Here is a 16,865-nt window from a genome sequence, read left to right as displayed (position 1 = left end):
GCTAGTCAGCCCCTCTTTAGTTTTTCATGGAAACGCGACCGACTGACATGGACCAGGTTACTGCAGGGCTTTGTGGATAGTCCGGCCGCCTTCAGCATGGTGTTAAATCAATCCCTGACTGACTGGGTGCCTGAACATGGTTCAGTTCTGATCCAATACGTGGACGATCTTCTAATAGGAAATGGGACAGAAATTGGCTGTAGTAATGACTCTGTGCATCTGTTAGACCACCTCGCTGACAAGGGTCACTTAGCGTCTTTCAAGAAGGTGCAGTGGTGCTCGTCTCGGGTGGAATACTTGGGAGCAGTCATCTCGGAAGGTGCCAGGCTGGTATCCCCTGCCAGAGTAGAGGCCATATCGGCACTGAGCAGACCGAGCGACAAGCGCTCACTGCTGTCTTTCCTAGGCTCAATAGTGTACTGTAGGCAATGGATTCCAGACTGTTCATTTCATGACTCAGTCCTTAGGAAGGCTACACTCGCCACAGCCCCCAAACAAATTAACTGGACCCATGAGATGGTCACTGCCTATGACACACTGGTGCGTTCACTTTGTAATGCACCCGCTTTGGGGTTGATACAACATGGTAGGGCCTTTTCACTGTATTGTCTCGTTGTGGGGAATACCATGGCTGCTGTTCTGACTCAGGAGCATGGTGGTAAGCAAAGACCTGTAACGTATATTTAAAAAAAAAAAAAAAAACTGCCTCTTCAGGTTCAGGGTATGCCCGCTTGTCTTCAAGCACTGGCCGCCTGTGCCTTAGCAGTACAGGCGGCAGAGAAACTTGTTCTGGCATCACCCATGACCCTTTTCACAACTCACAGTGTCACACAACTGATGCAAAACATGAACACGCAACATATGACAGCTCAAAGGTTAAGTGGGTACGAGATAATTCTCTTAAACACACAAAATTTAGAGATGAAAACTTGTCCATCCACTACTCCTATAGTACGGTTTCTGCACTCCCTCATTAAAACTAATGCCTGAATCAGAGCCAGTGCCCGAGCATAATTGCGAAGACCTAATTTCCCAAACAACCTCCCCAGGAGCTGATTTAAAGGAGAAACCCCTAGAAGGGGGCATTGACATATATGTGGACGGTAGCTGTACACGTCCCGATGATAAAACCTACCGTACTGGTTATGCAGTTGTCCAACTTCCTGACATTATTCATGAATCAAAACTTTTAGTCGCAAAATCTGCGCAAGAGGCTGAACTTACTGCTTTAATACGTGCCTGTCAGCTGTTTGCAAACCCTTATTGAAACATTACTAGATGCCATACACCTGCCTAAAGCAATTGCAGTGATTAAAGTGAAAGCTCATACTACGAGTAGGACCACGGAAGCACTTGGCAATGCACTTGCTGACAAAGTAACCAAACAAGCAGCGGATACTATCCCTGCACATGATTTGCCCCCTCCATTAGGACCTCTTACAGACTTACAAATAGACTTTACACATATGCCAAAACAGAAAGGAAATGTAAAATATATTTTGGTAATTGTGGAACGAATGAATAGAAACATTATCTTCCAGGTGTACTTTACCAGATAAGGGTCACTCCTAATTCTAGAGGGTATTCCCCTTTTGAGATACTCATGGGACATCCTCCAGCTGAGAATAGTGTAGGAAAGGATAATGATTTGTTTTCTCAACAGGAGACTTGGATGAAACATCTGGTGAGTACTATCCAACATACCCAAGAAGGAGTTGCTGTCACCCTTTCTCCTCTTTCCACAGATCCAACTCACCCCTTTATACCTGAGATGAGGTATTGGTTAAGCAATTGGCCGTGAGGATAAAGACAGGCCCCATTTACCAAGGTCCATATACGGAGGAAAAGGTCCCTTGAAGATAAAGACCCCAGAAGCCCCGATGGCTCCCCCCTTGGAGCGAGGGCTCAAGAACAAGGAGGACACAAAGCTAGAAGCCCCGATGGCTCCCCTCTTGGAGCGAGGGCTCAAGAACAAGGAGGACGCAAAGCTAGAGACCCTGATGGCTCCCTCCATAGAGCAAGGGTCCAGGAAAACCAGCACTTAACTGCCAATCAGGTGTACAATAGAACGATACAAGGAGGGAAATATTGTGGACTATTGCTTATACTGTTTGTGGTGACCGCTTTTGTGGTTTGCTACTTCACCCCAGGTTGATACATAAGATAGGAAAAGGCCAAGACCCAAAATTAGTCATAGTAAGGAAAAGATTCATACCATTTAGATGGTGAACCAAATTTGGTATAGTGAGTGATCCCAAGAAAGTAAACATTCTTTGGGATCAGAGGAGGGATGTAAGGAATGTGAAATAATGGAATATTATATGTCTGACATTATCTACTCCATTTTAGATCTAGGATTCCATTTTATATAACATAGGTCTCTGTAGAGACATTTCAATATGTATTTTTTATTTTTGCTTTTATTCTAACATTTAAGTTTTGCGGTTTTCATAAATAGAATATGTGCTAGATGGCTAGTTCCGGAGCAGGCATTCTGTATGCAAGTAACGTGTTCTTCTGTCTTTAAAGTTTAACAATTGTTCCTTAAAATCCTCTGAAATCTGTAAGACTGAAACTTGTGAACTTGTCCCCCTTTTTCTAAACATGAAAGGAGGAGGAGATTTCTGTAACTCTCTGTATGTGTGTATAAAAGCTCTGTCGAAAAATATAGCAATTTGCAATCTCTAATACAGCATATATCGTGTCTGTGTTATAAATTGACCGACCGGTGTGGGGGTTAAAATATCCAACTGTCCAAGGTCCAGCCTAGGCAACAGAACCAGAACCGAACCTAACAATTTCCTTCTGTGAATTAACTTTACCGCCATTTTGTGTGGTATTTACCGAGCGTTTGTCAGGTAAGTACCGCATAAGGTGACAGTGAACTGACGTTTTCAGCATCGCATGCAATATTTGTGGAAATAACGCCTGAACGCCTAAATACCGCACACCATCTGCTTTAGTGAATGGAGCCCGGAGTGGTCAGTGTCTTTTACTTCTACTTGTGTAGGAAAAATCTTCATGTCATTAAACAGGAATTTCTCAGCATGCTGGTCTCATCAGTGGTGGCAGTTTTGGGGTGAAGATCCAAAAATCTCATTTTTATTTTTTTAGTAATAAATACAATAAGATGACATCAGGCAGTAGAATCTTCATCATCACCATCACCATCCCTCATCATCATCATCGTCACCTGAATGTGAAGAAAAGGAAAATGATAAATAATCAGTGCCATGAACAAGTTACTCTGATATCATTCATATCAGGATCCGTCTATTACCTGAGAAGGGGGGGAGGAATTCCCACCGACCATTTTCTAATCTTCTTCTACGTAAATATATATCGCAGCCTTCATCTCTTAATAGAAGAATAAAATGAGAATGTTAGATGAGGAAATGTTGCTGTGATGATGGAAAAGAAAAGGGGGGGCTTGTACTGTGCTCTGTAAGAAATGATGGAAAAGGGGGGAGGGCTCGTACTGTGCTCTGTAAGAAATGATGGAAAAGGGGGGCTCCTACTGTGCTCTGTAAGAAATGATAGAAAAGGGGGGCCTCGTACTGTGCTCTGTAAGAAATTATAGAAAAGGGGGGCCTCGTACTGTGCTTTGTAAGAAATGATAGAAAAGGGGGGGCCCATACTGTGTTCTGTAAGAAATGATAGAAAAGGGGGGGGGCTCGTACTGTGCTCTGTAAGAAATGATGGAAAAGGGGGGCTCGTACTGTGCTCTGTAAGAAATTATAGAAAAGGGAGGCTCGTGCTGTGCTCTGTAAGAAATGATAGAAAAGGGGGGCTTGTACTGTGCTCTGTAAGAAATGATGGAAAAGGGGGGCTCGTACTGTGCTATGTAAGAAATGATAGAAAAGGGGGGCTCGTACTGTGCTCTGTAAGAAATTATAGAAAAGGGGGGGCTCGTACTGTGCTCTGTAAGAAATGATGGAAAGGGGGGGCTCGTACTGTGCTCTGTAAGAAATTATGGAAAAGGGGGACTCATACTGTGCTCTGTAAGAAATGATAGAAAAGGGGGGGCTCGTGCTGTGCTCTGTAAGAAATTATGGAAAGGGGGGCTTGTACTGTGCTCTGTAAGAAATTATGGAAAGGGGGGGCTTGTACTGTGCTCTGTAAGAAATTATGGAAAGGAGGGCTCGTACTGTGCTCTGTAATAAATTATAGAAAAGGGGGGCTTGTACTGTGCTCTGTAAGAAATGATAGAAAAGGGGGGCCTCGTACTGTGCTCTGTAAGAAATTATAGAAAAGGGGGGCCTCGTACTGTGCTTTGTAAGAAATGATAGAAAAGGGGGGGCCCATACTGTGTTCTGTAAGAAATGATAGAAAAGGGGGGGGCTCGTACTGTGCTCTGTAAGAAATTATGGAAAAGGGGGGCTCGTACTGTGCTCTGTAAGAAATTATAGAAAAGGGAGGCTCGTGCTGTGCTCTGTAAGAAATGATAGAAAAGGGGGGCTTGTACTGTGCTCTGTAAGAAATGATGGAAAAGGGGGGCTCGTACTGTGCTATGTAAGAAATTATAGAAAAGGGGGGCTCGTACTGTGCTCTGTAAGAAATTATAGAAAAGGGGGGGCTCGTACTGTGCTCTGTAAGAAATGATGGAAAGGGAGGGCTCGTACTGTGCTCTGTAAGAAATTATGGAAAAGGGGGACTCATACTGTGCTCTGTAAGAAATGATAGAAAAGGGGGGGCTCGTGCTGTGCTCTGTAAGAAATTATGGAAAGGGGGGCTTGTACTGTGCTCTGTAAGAAATTATGGAAAGGGGGGGCTTGTACTGTGCTCTGTAAGAAATTATGGAAAGGAGGGCTCGTACTGTGCTCTGTAATAAATTATAGAAAAGGGGGGCTTGTACTGTGCTCTGTAAGAAAGCACAGTACGAGCCCCCCTTTTCTATCATTTCTTACAGAGCACAGTAGGAGCCCCCCTTTTCCATCATTTCTTGGACAGTCAAAATTAGAAGCAACGCCCCCCCCCCCCCACAGTTCCGGAATGCCGGCCACCCGCATACTGGAAGCAGTTCAGCCGCTTTATGGGGGCACTAGACTAATTTGCCTCTCAGCCTAGTTCACCCCATGAGTATGGCGCTACACTAACAGTGCAAGCTGGCAGGGCCTCTTTCCGTGCTGCCCCCCTGTAAAGGGCGGGTCTTAAACAGCAAGGGGTGTGGCCTTGACAGGAAGGGGTGGGTCATATTTAAATTAGGAGGTGCACGAGTTTAGTCAGGCCTAGGGCAGCACAAAACCTAAATACACCACTGCCACTACCGCTATACCCTGAGCCCTTAGCCTCGCCAGAAGTGGAGCCAGGACCTTTGTAAATACTTGTGGTGCGATGGCCAACCAGAAGGGCAAGGCCACAAACTGAAAATGTCACTGTTCTACTGCAAATCGCAGTAATCTCCGATGAGCAGGGAATATTGGCACAGGGAGATATGCATCCTTGATGTCTATGGATGCTAGAAGTTCTCCTCTCCGAAGAGTGGATACCACTGACTGGATCGATTCCATGTGAAACGAGTGATGTTAAAGAACCGATTCAGACCTTTGAGATCTAAAATGGGTCTGACATCTCCATTCAGTTTTGGCACCCTGAAGAGATTTGAATAAAACCCCATTCCCTGTCTAGGGCCTGAAATAAAGACCCTATTTTTATTGGGTCCTTGGGAACGCTCGATCTTAGGAAGTGAGATGGTGGAAATTCCCGAAACTCTAGCTTGTATCCCAGAGATGTACATTATAAACAAGCGCGCAACCAAGAATTCTTCAGTGGAATTAGCAATGCACAAATAAACCAGTGAGAAAAAAAACAAATGCTACAAAAGTAACTTGTGCTAAATAACACTGTGTAGGAAAAACAAAAAATGAAACAAAGTCCCAAACGTAAAAATAGGGAAATTGCTAGCAATAGAACATATCTAAGGATTAATCCAATAGTTGCTGTATTATTCAATGAAATATCTGGAAGAAGCCTTGATCTTATTTTCAGCCAAAAAGAGTGTGATATTACTGCCGCTTACCGAACTGAACGGATCTCAGATTATAGAGATCTCTGGAGTGTGTGCATCAGCCTTCCGGCCTCGATCACAGACCACCTCAGTCAGGGAGGGATGCTTCTGTCTTGCTAGATGAGGAAAACACCTTCAGCTGTTCTTCAGACTTGATCTTACAGGAAAAACAGGCAGTATCCACTCAGCTCTACCAGCACTGCATCTGAGAATGGTAACTCAACAGGAAAAAAAGCAATAAACGCTTATTGCGATTTTTTTTACCAAAAATAGGTAGAAGAATACGTATCGGTCTAAACTGAGGGAAAAAATTTTTTTTTTTTAATATCATTTTTGGGGATATTTATTATAGAAAAAAGTAAAAAATATTGCATTTTTTTCAAAATTGTCGCTCTATTTTTGTTTATAGCGCAAAAACTAGAAACCGCAGAGGTGATCAAAGACCACCAAAAGAAAGCTCTATTTGTGGGGAAAAAAGGACACCAATTTTGTTTGGGAGCCACGTCGCACAATTGTCTGTTAAAGCCACGCAGCGCCAAATCGCAAAACCTGGCCGGGTCCTTTAGCTGCCTAAAGTGGTTAAAAAAAAAAAAAAAACACAAAGAAGTGTCACAGCAATCCAAAATATATTCCACAGCAGGTGTCCACAGCAAAAATAAAATATACCAAATAAAACAACGTTAAAAAAGAGTTCTCTATATATCAGCCAAGGATCAAACCTAAAGGCTAAATGTTACTAGCGTGATGGCGTGAGGAAATAATGCTCCACCCGACGTGTTTTCCCAAAAATGGCTTCAACTGGGAACGGAGGCTAACTTCCCACGCCAGCACATCACACTTATATACTTAATAGGCAGCCGGGACACCATAAGTGAAATTATCCAACTTCACCTCTGTAGTCACCGGAAGAAATGGGTCAAATTAGATAAAAAGATCCATCAGGAATAAGTCTAATATATCCTTCAACAAAATAAATACATATATGTGAGAAAAAACTCCTCCTTATGAGGAAAGGAGATCTATTCCTCACACTAACATACAGATATAGAAGAAAGGACAACAAAAATATATACTAAGGCGATCCAGAAAATATAGAGAGATCATTTAAAAATGATTGCCAATGAAACATACCCGAGCATATAGTTAAAAAATATATTTAAAATGAGAATATATACATCTAAAAATATATTTAAAATCAGGAGTATGGAAAATCTAGGATGATTATCTATTGTCAATAAAGGAATTAATATCCCACTCCACATTTAAGCCGAATGGCTTGTAACAATGTAGGTCATATATCCATCGAGTTTCACGACGGGACATATGTCTTACCAGATTGTCTGCCCTCCAATGAGGAGTGTACTTTTCTATGGCTAATACTTTCAGTAAAGAGGGGTCTCTATTGTGATGTGTACGAAAGTATTTTGATAGGCTATGTTCCATGAAACCTCTTTTAATGTTCCCTAGATGCTCCCCTATTCTTACATAAAGCCCAGGTTCACACTGGGTACGATTTGCTTCGATTTCAGCTGAACTCGCACAGCTTCACTCCCGCTGGCAGTCCCGATTTCGGCTGCGATTTTAGAGACATCTGTGCAGGTTTCTGCACAGATGTCAATGTAAATCGCGGCCTGAAATCGCAAAAAGTAGTACAGGAACAACTTTTTGAAATCGGTGCAGCACCGCAGATGAGGCGTCGCACCGATTAGGACGGTGTCATTGCCGACAATTGCCGGCAAATGCCGCCGATTTGAGATGCGATTTCACATGTGAACCTGGGCTTTATGTAAGAATAAAGGAGCATCTAGGGAACATTAAAAGAGGTTTCATGGAACATAGCCTATCAAAATACTTTCGTACACATCACAATAGAGACCCCTCTTTACTGAAAGTATTAGCCATAGAAAAGTACACTCCTCATTGGAGGGCAGACAATCTGGTAAGACATATGTCCCGTCGTGAAACTCGATGGATATATGACCTACATTGTTACAAGCCATTCGGCTTAAATGTGGAGTGGGATATTAATTCCTTTATTGACAATAGATAATCATCCTAGATTTTCCATACTCCTGATTTTAAATATATTTTTAGATGTATATATTCTCATTTAAATATATTTTTTAACTATATCCTCGGATATGTTTCATTGGCAATCATTTTTAAATGATCTCTCTATATTTTCTGGATCGCCTTAGTATATATTTTTGTTGTCCTTTCTTCTATATCTGTATGTTAGTGTGAGGAATAGATCTCCTTTCCTCATAAGGAGGAGTTTTTTCTCACATATATGTATTTATTTTGTTGAAGGATATATTAGACTTATTCCTGGTGGATCTTTTTATCTAATTTGACCCATTTCTTCCGGTGACTACAGAGGTGAAGTTGGATAATTTCACTTCCGGCGTCCCGGCTGCCTATTAAGTATATAAGTGTGATGTGCTGGCGTGGGAAGTTAGCCTCCGTTCCCAGTTGAAGCCATTTTTGGGGAAACGCGCCGGGTGGAGCATTATTTCCTCACGCCATCACGCTAGTAACATTTAGCCTTTAGGTTTGATCCTTGGCTGATATATAGAGAACTCTTTTTTAACGTTGTTTTATTTGGTATATTTTATTTTTGCTGTGGACACCTGCTGTGGAATATATTTTGGATTGCTGTGACACTTCTTTGTGTTTTTTTAACCACTTAAGCCCCGAACCTTTAGGCAGCTAAAGGACCCGGCCAGGTTTTGCGATTCGGCACTGCGTGGCTTTAACAGACAATTGCGCGGTCGTGCGACGTGGCTCCCAAACAAAATTGACGTCCTTTTTTTCCCATAAATAGAGCTTTATTTTAGTGGTATTTGATCACCTTTGCGGTTTTTATTTTTTGCGCTATAAACAAAAATAGAGCGACAATTTTGAAAAAAAAATCAATATACTTTTTTCTATAATAAATATCCCCCACAAATTATATATATAAAAAAAAAAATTTTTCCTCAGTTTAGACCGATACATATTCTACCTATTTTTGGTAAAAAAAAAAAAAATCGCAAGAAACGTTTATCGGTTGGTTTGCGCAAAATTTATAGCGTTTACAAAATAGGGGATAGTTTTATTGCATTTGTATTATTTCTTTTTTTTTACTACTAATGGCGGTGATCATCGATTTTTTTCGTGACTGCGACATTATGGCGGACACTTCGGACACTTTTGACACATTTTTGGGACCATTGTCATTTTCACAGCAAAAAATGCATTTAAAATGCACTGATTACTGTGAAAATGACAATTGCAGTTTGGGAGTTAACCACAAGGGGGCGCTGAAGGGGTTATGTGTGAACTCATGTGTGTTTCTAACTGAAGGGGGTGTGGCTGTAGGTGTGACGTCATCGATTGTGTATTCCTATAAAAGGGATCACACGATCGATGACGCCGCCACAGTGAAGAACGGGGAAGCTGTGTTTGCACATGGCTCTCCCCGTTCTTCAGCTCCGGGGACCGATCGCGGGTCTCCAGCAGCGATCGGGTCCGCGGGTCCCGCAGCTTCGGACCAGGTTGCGCGCGCTCGCGACTCACGGCTGGGCACTAGCACAGGATGTGCCTATACGTACTTGTGCCCAGCCGTGCCATTCTGCCGACGTAAATGTGCAGGAGGCGGTCCTTAAGTGGTTAAATAAACCTCCTTTTTTGGATATACTTCACTATGGAGACTCTATTGCTTTTTTCCTGTTGAGTTACCATTCTCAGATGCAGTGCTGGTAGAGCTGAGTGGATACTGCCTGTTTTTCCTGTGAGATCCAGTCTGAAGAACAGCTGAAGGTGTTTTCCTCATCTAGCAAGACAGAAGCATCCCTCCCTGACTGAGGTGGTCTGTGATCGAGGCCGGAAGGCTGATGCACACACTCCAGAGATCTCTATAATCTGAGATCCGTTCAGTTCGGTAAGCGGCAGTAATATCACACTCTTTTTGGCTGAAAATAAGATCCAGATATTTCATTGAATAATACAGCGACTATTGGATTAATCCTTAGATATGTTCTATTGCTAGCAATTTCCCTATTTTTACGTTTGGGACTTTGTTTCATTTTTTGTTTTGTTTTTCCTACACAGTGTTATTTAGCACAAGTTACTTTTGTAGCATTTGTTTTTTTTTCAAACTGGTTTATTTGTGCATTGCTAATGCACAATCATATTGGGTCAGCTAATTCTACTGAAGAATTCTTGGTTGCGTGCTTGTTTATAATGTACATGTTCCTTTGGGCTTTAAGTATTTAAGCTTTCATGAGCAGCAGCACCATTTTTTTGATTTATTGTTCACTTATTTTATTATAATTTTTATATTATTCACTAATTCTCACCTTCACTTTTTATTGGGTTAAGCGCAGAGTTTTTCCCCCTTTTTTTTTTTTTATATTTGTATCCCAGAGATACTGTGGAGATGACCCATCTGTCCTGGATCTCTTCCCGTCAGGCTCATGCAAACTGCAGAAGCCATCCCCCCACTCGATTGAGCAGGGGCGCCCCTTCATAAGGAGACCTCGGGGCTCTGCTTTGCAAATTTCTGCCCCCAGGACTTTTTCTGGCCCTGAGCTTGGTTCTGAGGCCTTCCTCTTGGAGTTGACGGCAGAGGCTGTCGTGACTGCCTGGAGGCTGTTGCCCCAGGCTACGGAGAAGCAGAACGTTTAAATGAAGGATGCTTACTACTTCTTTTTACTGGAAGAAGTGTACTTTTTCCACCTGAGATTTTCTGGATGTACTTATCCAAGTCACCCCCAAACAATCGTTTCCCATGAAAGAGAAAACCACTCAGCAGCTTCTTACAAGGCAACTCCGCTGACCGATGCTTAAGCCACAGAACCCTCTGCCTGTGTACTAACTGTAGCAAACCCCCGAGGGAGCTGCTCTTGTTTGTTCAGTCCGTTACTCTGCCTTTCAACCCCAATGAACTGTCCCGGCCCCTCTGGCACATCCAGCAATGTGATTAATGGAATAACTCAGCAGGAATACACAACACAGTAAAATTCATTTTAACATTAGTCAGCCAGGACCTGTGTAAGTGCCCAGAACATGGTTGAACAGTTTAAAGAAAACAGTCAGGAACACTATGCAAACAACAAAAGCAATAGGTAACATTATGTACAGTTTAAATAGACTCCCCAATAACTTTTGGTGTGTGTGGGATGCTGTGGCTAAAGGGGAACCCCAGGCCGGCCTATGATACCTCTAGTACACACCCAGTGAAATGATCTCAATACCCGTGATGTGTCCCCTTTAAGAGCAACCACGGTAATGTCCTGGAGGCAAAAGCTTTGCGTTTTATTATCTTCATCTGCAGGAGCTCTGTGGACAATACTTGGATGTGGTATTCTATGAAAAGCATTAAAGGTTTCTGGGCAAAGCCCCCTCACCAAATCCTGTACACAGTCAGCGGTCCTCCCCTGAGCGATCGATCGTTCAATCTTAGACGCAGGTGTGTCGCAGTGGCATTCAGTCCTTGAGCTGTTGCAGGGTATCATGGGCAGTCTGTTCCTCTGGGCTGGAGCTGCATGAACAATTTGTTCCTCTGGGCTGGAGCTGCATGAACAATCTGTTCCTCTGGGCTGGAGCTGCATGAATAATCTGTTCCTCTGGGCTGGAGCTGCAGGCTGTGTGTCCCTTGGTAGGCCGCATTTCCACACACATAGCGTGCAGATGCTCTCCTAATGGGGTGCAGTCAAAAAGAGGCTCTGGCCTAGTTGCTCTGGCTTTTTATCTCCTCTCCCACAGTCTTTTTCTGCTGTGTATCCGTGTCACGATAGGCTCAGACTCTTCCAACAGAGTTTACAGACAACCTCCAATAGGGAGTTTCCAAACAAGCAGTTCTGAGTGTCTGTGTGTGAAGAGAGAAAGGAGGGGGTGGGGGTGAAATGCACAGCTGTCCCCTAATAGATTATTTCAGTCTGAAGAAGTACCTGCTACATAACATGGATGGATGGATAGAATCTTTAATAGCGCCAGCCGCAAAACAAAGGGCCCTAGGCAGCTCTGCTAGGTCCGGGACCTCTTCCCCTTTAACGACCTGCTTCACTTTGTCTTTAAAGTGGAGTTCCACCCACATTTTCAACTCCTCAGCATCCCTCACTAAACTGTGCACTGTAAACTAATTGGATATTTTTTTTTTCTCTCAGCACCTATTGTATATCTGCTGTACTTATTTTTCACTTCCTCCTTTCTGGCCGCGGCCCATCGCATCATTTCCTGTTTGCAATGCCTCCTGAGAGATGCGTGTCATCAATCCAGAGTCCATCCATTCAGTCCTTGAGCTGTTGCAGGGTGTCCTTTTTTAGCATGGACAGTCTGTTCCTCTGGGCTGGAGCTGCATGAACAATCTGTTCCTCTTGGCTGGAGCTGCATGAAAAATCTGTTCCTCTGGGCTGGAGTTGCAAGACTGTGTTCCCCTCGGTAGGCCGCATTTCCACACACACTTAGGGCCAGATTCAGAAAGATTTACATTGGCGTATCAGTAGATACGCCGTCGTAAATCAGAATCTGTGCCGTCATATCTTTAAGCGTATTCTGGAAACCAGATACACTTAAATTAGGCTAAGATACGAGCGGCGTAAGTCTCCTACGCCGTCGTATCTTAGGGTGTATATTTACGCTGGCCGCTAGGTGGTGCTTCCGTTGTTTTCCGCGTCGAATATGTAAATGAGCAAGATACGCCGATTCACGAACGTACGTACGTACGCCCGTCACAATTAGTTACGCCGTTTAAGACATACGCCGGCGTAAAGATAAAGCTGGTCTCTAGGTGGCGCAGCCCATGCAAGGTATGGATGTCGGAACATGCGTATCTTTTTACGTCGTTTACGTAAGTCATGCGCAAATAGGGCTGTGCGCAAGTTACGTTCATGTCGTAGGCAGTGTTCGACGTATCTTGCGCACTGGGATACGTCCACGGACGGCGCATGCGCCGTTCGTTCAAAACGTCAATCGCGTCGGGTCACAAGTTATTAGCATAAAACACGCCCACCTCTTCACAATTTAACTTACGCGCGCTTACGCCGGCACATTTACGCTACGCCGCCGTAACTTAGGAGGCAAGTGCTTTGTGAATACAGCACTTGCCTCTCTAAATTGCGGCGGCGTAGCATAAATACGATACGCTACGCCCGCCCACAATTGCGCCGTCCTACCTGAATCTGGCCCATAGAGTGCAGATGCTCTCCTGCCATACTCTGCAATACCCTGCCATACCCAGTCATACTCGGCGATACCCAGCCATACTCGGCTTCTGTATGTGGCCAGGCTGTGGAAGTCTCACACATGTGGTATCGCCGTACTCAGGAGGAGTAGGAGAATCTATTTTGGGGTGTCATTTTTGGTATGTACATGTTATGTGTTAGAAATATTGTATACCATGTTTCCCCGAAAATAAGACCTAGCTGTATTTTCCAGGAGGGCTGCAATATAAGCCCTACCCCAAAAATAAGCCCTAGTTTAAAATGCTTGTAAAATCCTATAATCCACTCTATTACAGTAGTGTATAATGTACAATGTTTGTGATTCTGTAATATAATTGCGGGGAAGAGAGCTCCGGGGGGTCACAGAAGCGCAGAGCGTGGCTATAAACGAAGGTTTTTGGCACAAACATTGTACATTATATAATACTGTAATAGAGAGGATTATAGGATTTTACAAGCATTTTAACTCAGTTCACACTGGGGATTCCTAAAAGGCAGGTAGAGAGAGGGGGAGAGAAGACAGCACATTACATGGTAAGTCCTACCCCGAAAATAAGTCCTACTGTGTTTTTTGTTGCCAAAATCAATATAAGCAACTTTCCGTTTAAAAAAAAAAAAAGTGTTTTAACCACTTCCCGGCTGTCATATGACGTCCTTGACTTTGTGCGGGGATATCTGAATGATGGGTGCAGCTACAGGCATCATTCAGATATCAGCTTTTTCAGCCGGTGATTCCCTACACCATAAGAACGATCCTGCCGGTTGTTCCACTGCTTTGATCATCATCTCCCCTCCCGCCGCCCTCCGGTGCTTCTACCGACTCACTGCTACGATATTTCAGGCTTCCCAGCCTAGAGGTGAGATGTGGAGTCTTATTGACCCCCTCCCCCATATCTCACTGTAAAGAGGACCGGTCATGTCATATTCCTATTACAAGGGATGTTTACATTGTGATCAAAAAAAGAATTTGGGAAAAAAGTGCCAAACTAAAATAAAGAAAGTAAATAGTTTTTTTTTAAAGCACCCCTGTCCCCGTGTGCTCGCATGCAGAAGCAAACGCATACGTAAGCCCCGCTCACATACGAAAACGATGTTCAAAAGGTATCGCTGTGAACGTTAGAGCAATAATTTTGGCCCTAGACCTCCTCTGTAACTCAAAACATGTAACTAGTAAAAATATTTAAAGCATCGCCTATGGGGATTTATAAGTAGCGAAGTTTGGCGCCATTCTACGAGTGTGTGCAATTTAGAAGGGTGACGTGTTGGGTATCTATTTACTCGGCGTAACTTCATCTTTCACATTATGCAAAAACATTGGGCTAACTTTACTGTTTTTTTAAAAAAAACACAGAACTGTTTGTTTTTTTCAAAAAAAGCGTTTGAAAAATTGCTGCGCAAATACCGTGCGAGATAAAAAGTTGCAATGACGCCACTGTATTCTCTAGGGTGTTTGTTAAAAAAAAACATACATAATGTTTTGGGGTTCTATGTCATATTCTAGCAAATAAATGATGATTTTTACATGTAGGAGAGAAATATCAGAATTGGCTCTGGGTGCTCCAGAATGCCTGAAGGTGCTCCCTGCATGTTGGGCCACAAAAAAAAAACACAGTAGACGGCTTGAGACAAGTACTTTATTAAAAAAAAAGAAAAAAAGAAGAAAAATAAAAAATAAATTACAGCGATGTACATCCATTCTCGACTAGAGGATATGGAGAAAAAAACTGCCGACACGATCCGCCTCCATCGGTGTTTCCCGTTGAATGACACTACACCCGCCGTGACAGCTCTTAAATAGCTGAGGGCGGGGCATCCCATGGAGGCGGATCGTGTTGGCGTGTTTTTTTGTTTTTTTCCTCCGTATCCTCTGCTCAAGAATAGATGTACATCGTTGGAATTTTTTTTCTTTTAATAAAGCACTTGCCCCTTGTCTACTGTGTTTTTTACCATTTTTCGGCTCATCCCTATTAGAAGTTATCAGGCTGATAACAGAAGAATGGAGCAGGAGATAACCACGGGGCATAGTGCTTTGGAAAGAGATAAGACAACACTGCAGCTATATGTGCCCAGCTCAAATTTCATGAACCAGGTTTAAATCAACTTTAAGCAGTGCCTCCAGGGGTAGCGCTACATACACACTAATGGGAAGTATTTTTCTGTCTTCCTGGAAATGTGTGTAATGTACAAATCTGCAGCCGTACAATGTACGTCAGTGGTCTCCTATGCTGGGAGTAGGTCTGACATGTGTTCCATGCTGGTTCCGAAACGACAAGACTGATGTTTGGTCCGTTGTTCCTCTCCTCTCGTGTTGACATCTACACACCCCCATCCACCGGGGACCTGCTGAGTGACCACAGTATTATACTGTTATATGCCTAATGATCTTTAAAAAAGTGTGAGGAGCCATTTGGCTGATTTTAATAAATATACCATTCGTTGCATCTTCTGCTGCACTTGGTGCACTTTGCTCTTCTCCCGTAGATTGTATTGAGATGGTGGGATGTGTGATCTCATCTCTTCATAACTGACCCCAGTATGTAAATACACCAAACCATCACCTCTGTCCTCACACTTTAGGGGTTTGATAAGTGTCCCCCATTTATAGGGCCCCCACCACCTTGTGAATCACCCACATAATACTGAGGGGCCCTCACCATGACAGGAGCCAAAAGTCATGACCATCCAACCATTGGGATAGCAGACTGTATGCCTGATGTGCTGGGCTGTCATGTGTACAGGCTGAGAGCACACATCTGATTGGCTCAGTTATACTGACACATTGGATAGACAGCGGGGGATGGGGGGCGGTAAAACATTGTGGAAGATTGTACGACCCTACTAAGATTATTAGTGGTGGAACTGATTTTCCCCATCCCCCATCTGTAATGATAAAACTTGGGATGAGGAATACATTCTCCATCATCTGGGAAATCTGTGACTCAATCATCTCTCTTATTATCTGTATAACTACAGAGACCTCGAATAGGTTCTACAGAAATTGTATAGAATGTTTGTCACCCCACCCTTACATTTTCATTACAGTGCAGCCCGGGTTTTAGAAGACCTCCCAACAACATCCACCTTCCATCGTCTCATCACCATCCAATGTTGACTACATTTTACTATTTAAATTCTAAGACTTAGTATGTGTGTTACCTCCGACGTAACAGATCTTCCCATCTATCCACATAGAAGCCGACATTCTGGAGGACATGACAACAATAATCCCATTTTGGCTCCAACATCTCATCATTATCTTCATCATCTTCATCATCATCATCATCATCATCATCCTCCCCATACAATGATATCTCCAGTCTGGTCAGAGTTTGGTTTTCGGAGATAATGAAGCAAAGATCATTATAGCTTGAGAATGTCACATCACAGGCACAAACTCTGGTTGGAGAAACAGGAAACAGGAACTCAGGTACAGGAAGCTGAAGACAAACCAGCAATTTCCTTTGAGCATCTGCTCAGCATTATAGGCAGCCAGGAAGTCATGTGGAAGTCACGTGGTGCGTGTCATGTGACAGCCAGTCTGCAGCTGAAGGTTTCTTTGACAGCTCCCACTGACAACTTTGCTGCCATCTGGTGTTCAGAATCCAATATGTTTCTCTGACTCAGGGGCAAACAAATTGGGCCTTAGGCACTAG

At 43.3% G+C, this 16,865-nt stretch overlaps 1 protein-coding gene across 1 annotated transcript in view; it reads right to left on the bottom strand.

The window, feature by feature from the left end:
• Positions 1 to 3,080: 3,080 nt before the first annotated feature.
• Positions 3,081 to 16,865, bottom strand: part of LOC120921788 (ribonuclease inhibitor-like) — a 59,234-nt gene continuing 45,449 nt past the window's right edge. Inside the window, exons 4-6 of the mRNA XM_040334292.1 lie at positions 16,369 to 16,608; positions 3,281 to 3,357; positions 3,081 to 3,193 (exon numbers count right to left, since the gene is read on the bottom strand). Of these exons, the coding sequence (XP_040190226.1) occupies positions 3,165 to 3,193; positions 3,281 to 3,357; positions 16,369 to 16,608 (346 nt within the window). The 3' untranslated portion in view covers positions 3,081 to 3,164. The remainder of the gene's footprint in view (positions 3,194 to 3,280; positions 3,358 to 16,368; positions 16,609 to 16,865) is intronic.

Source organism: Rana temporaria (genome assembly GCF_905171775.1).
Source record: "Rana temporaria chromosome 4 unlocalized genomic scaffold, aRanTem1.1 chr4r, whole genome shotgun sequence".
In the NCBI taxonomy this organism is placed as follows: domain Eukaryota; kingdom Metazoa; phylum Chordata; class Amphibia; order Anura; family Ranidae; genus Rana; species Rana temporaria.
The sequence above is the reverse complement of the archived record's forward strand: the minus strand, read 5'-3'. Positions and strand labels throughout refer to the sequence as shown.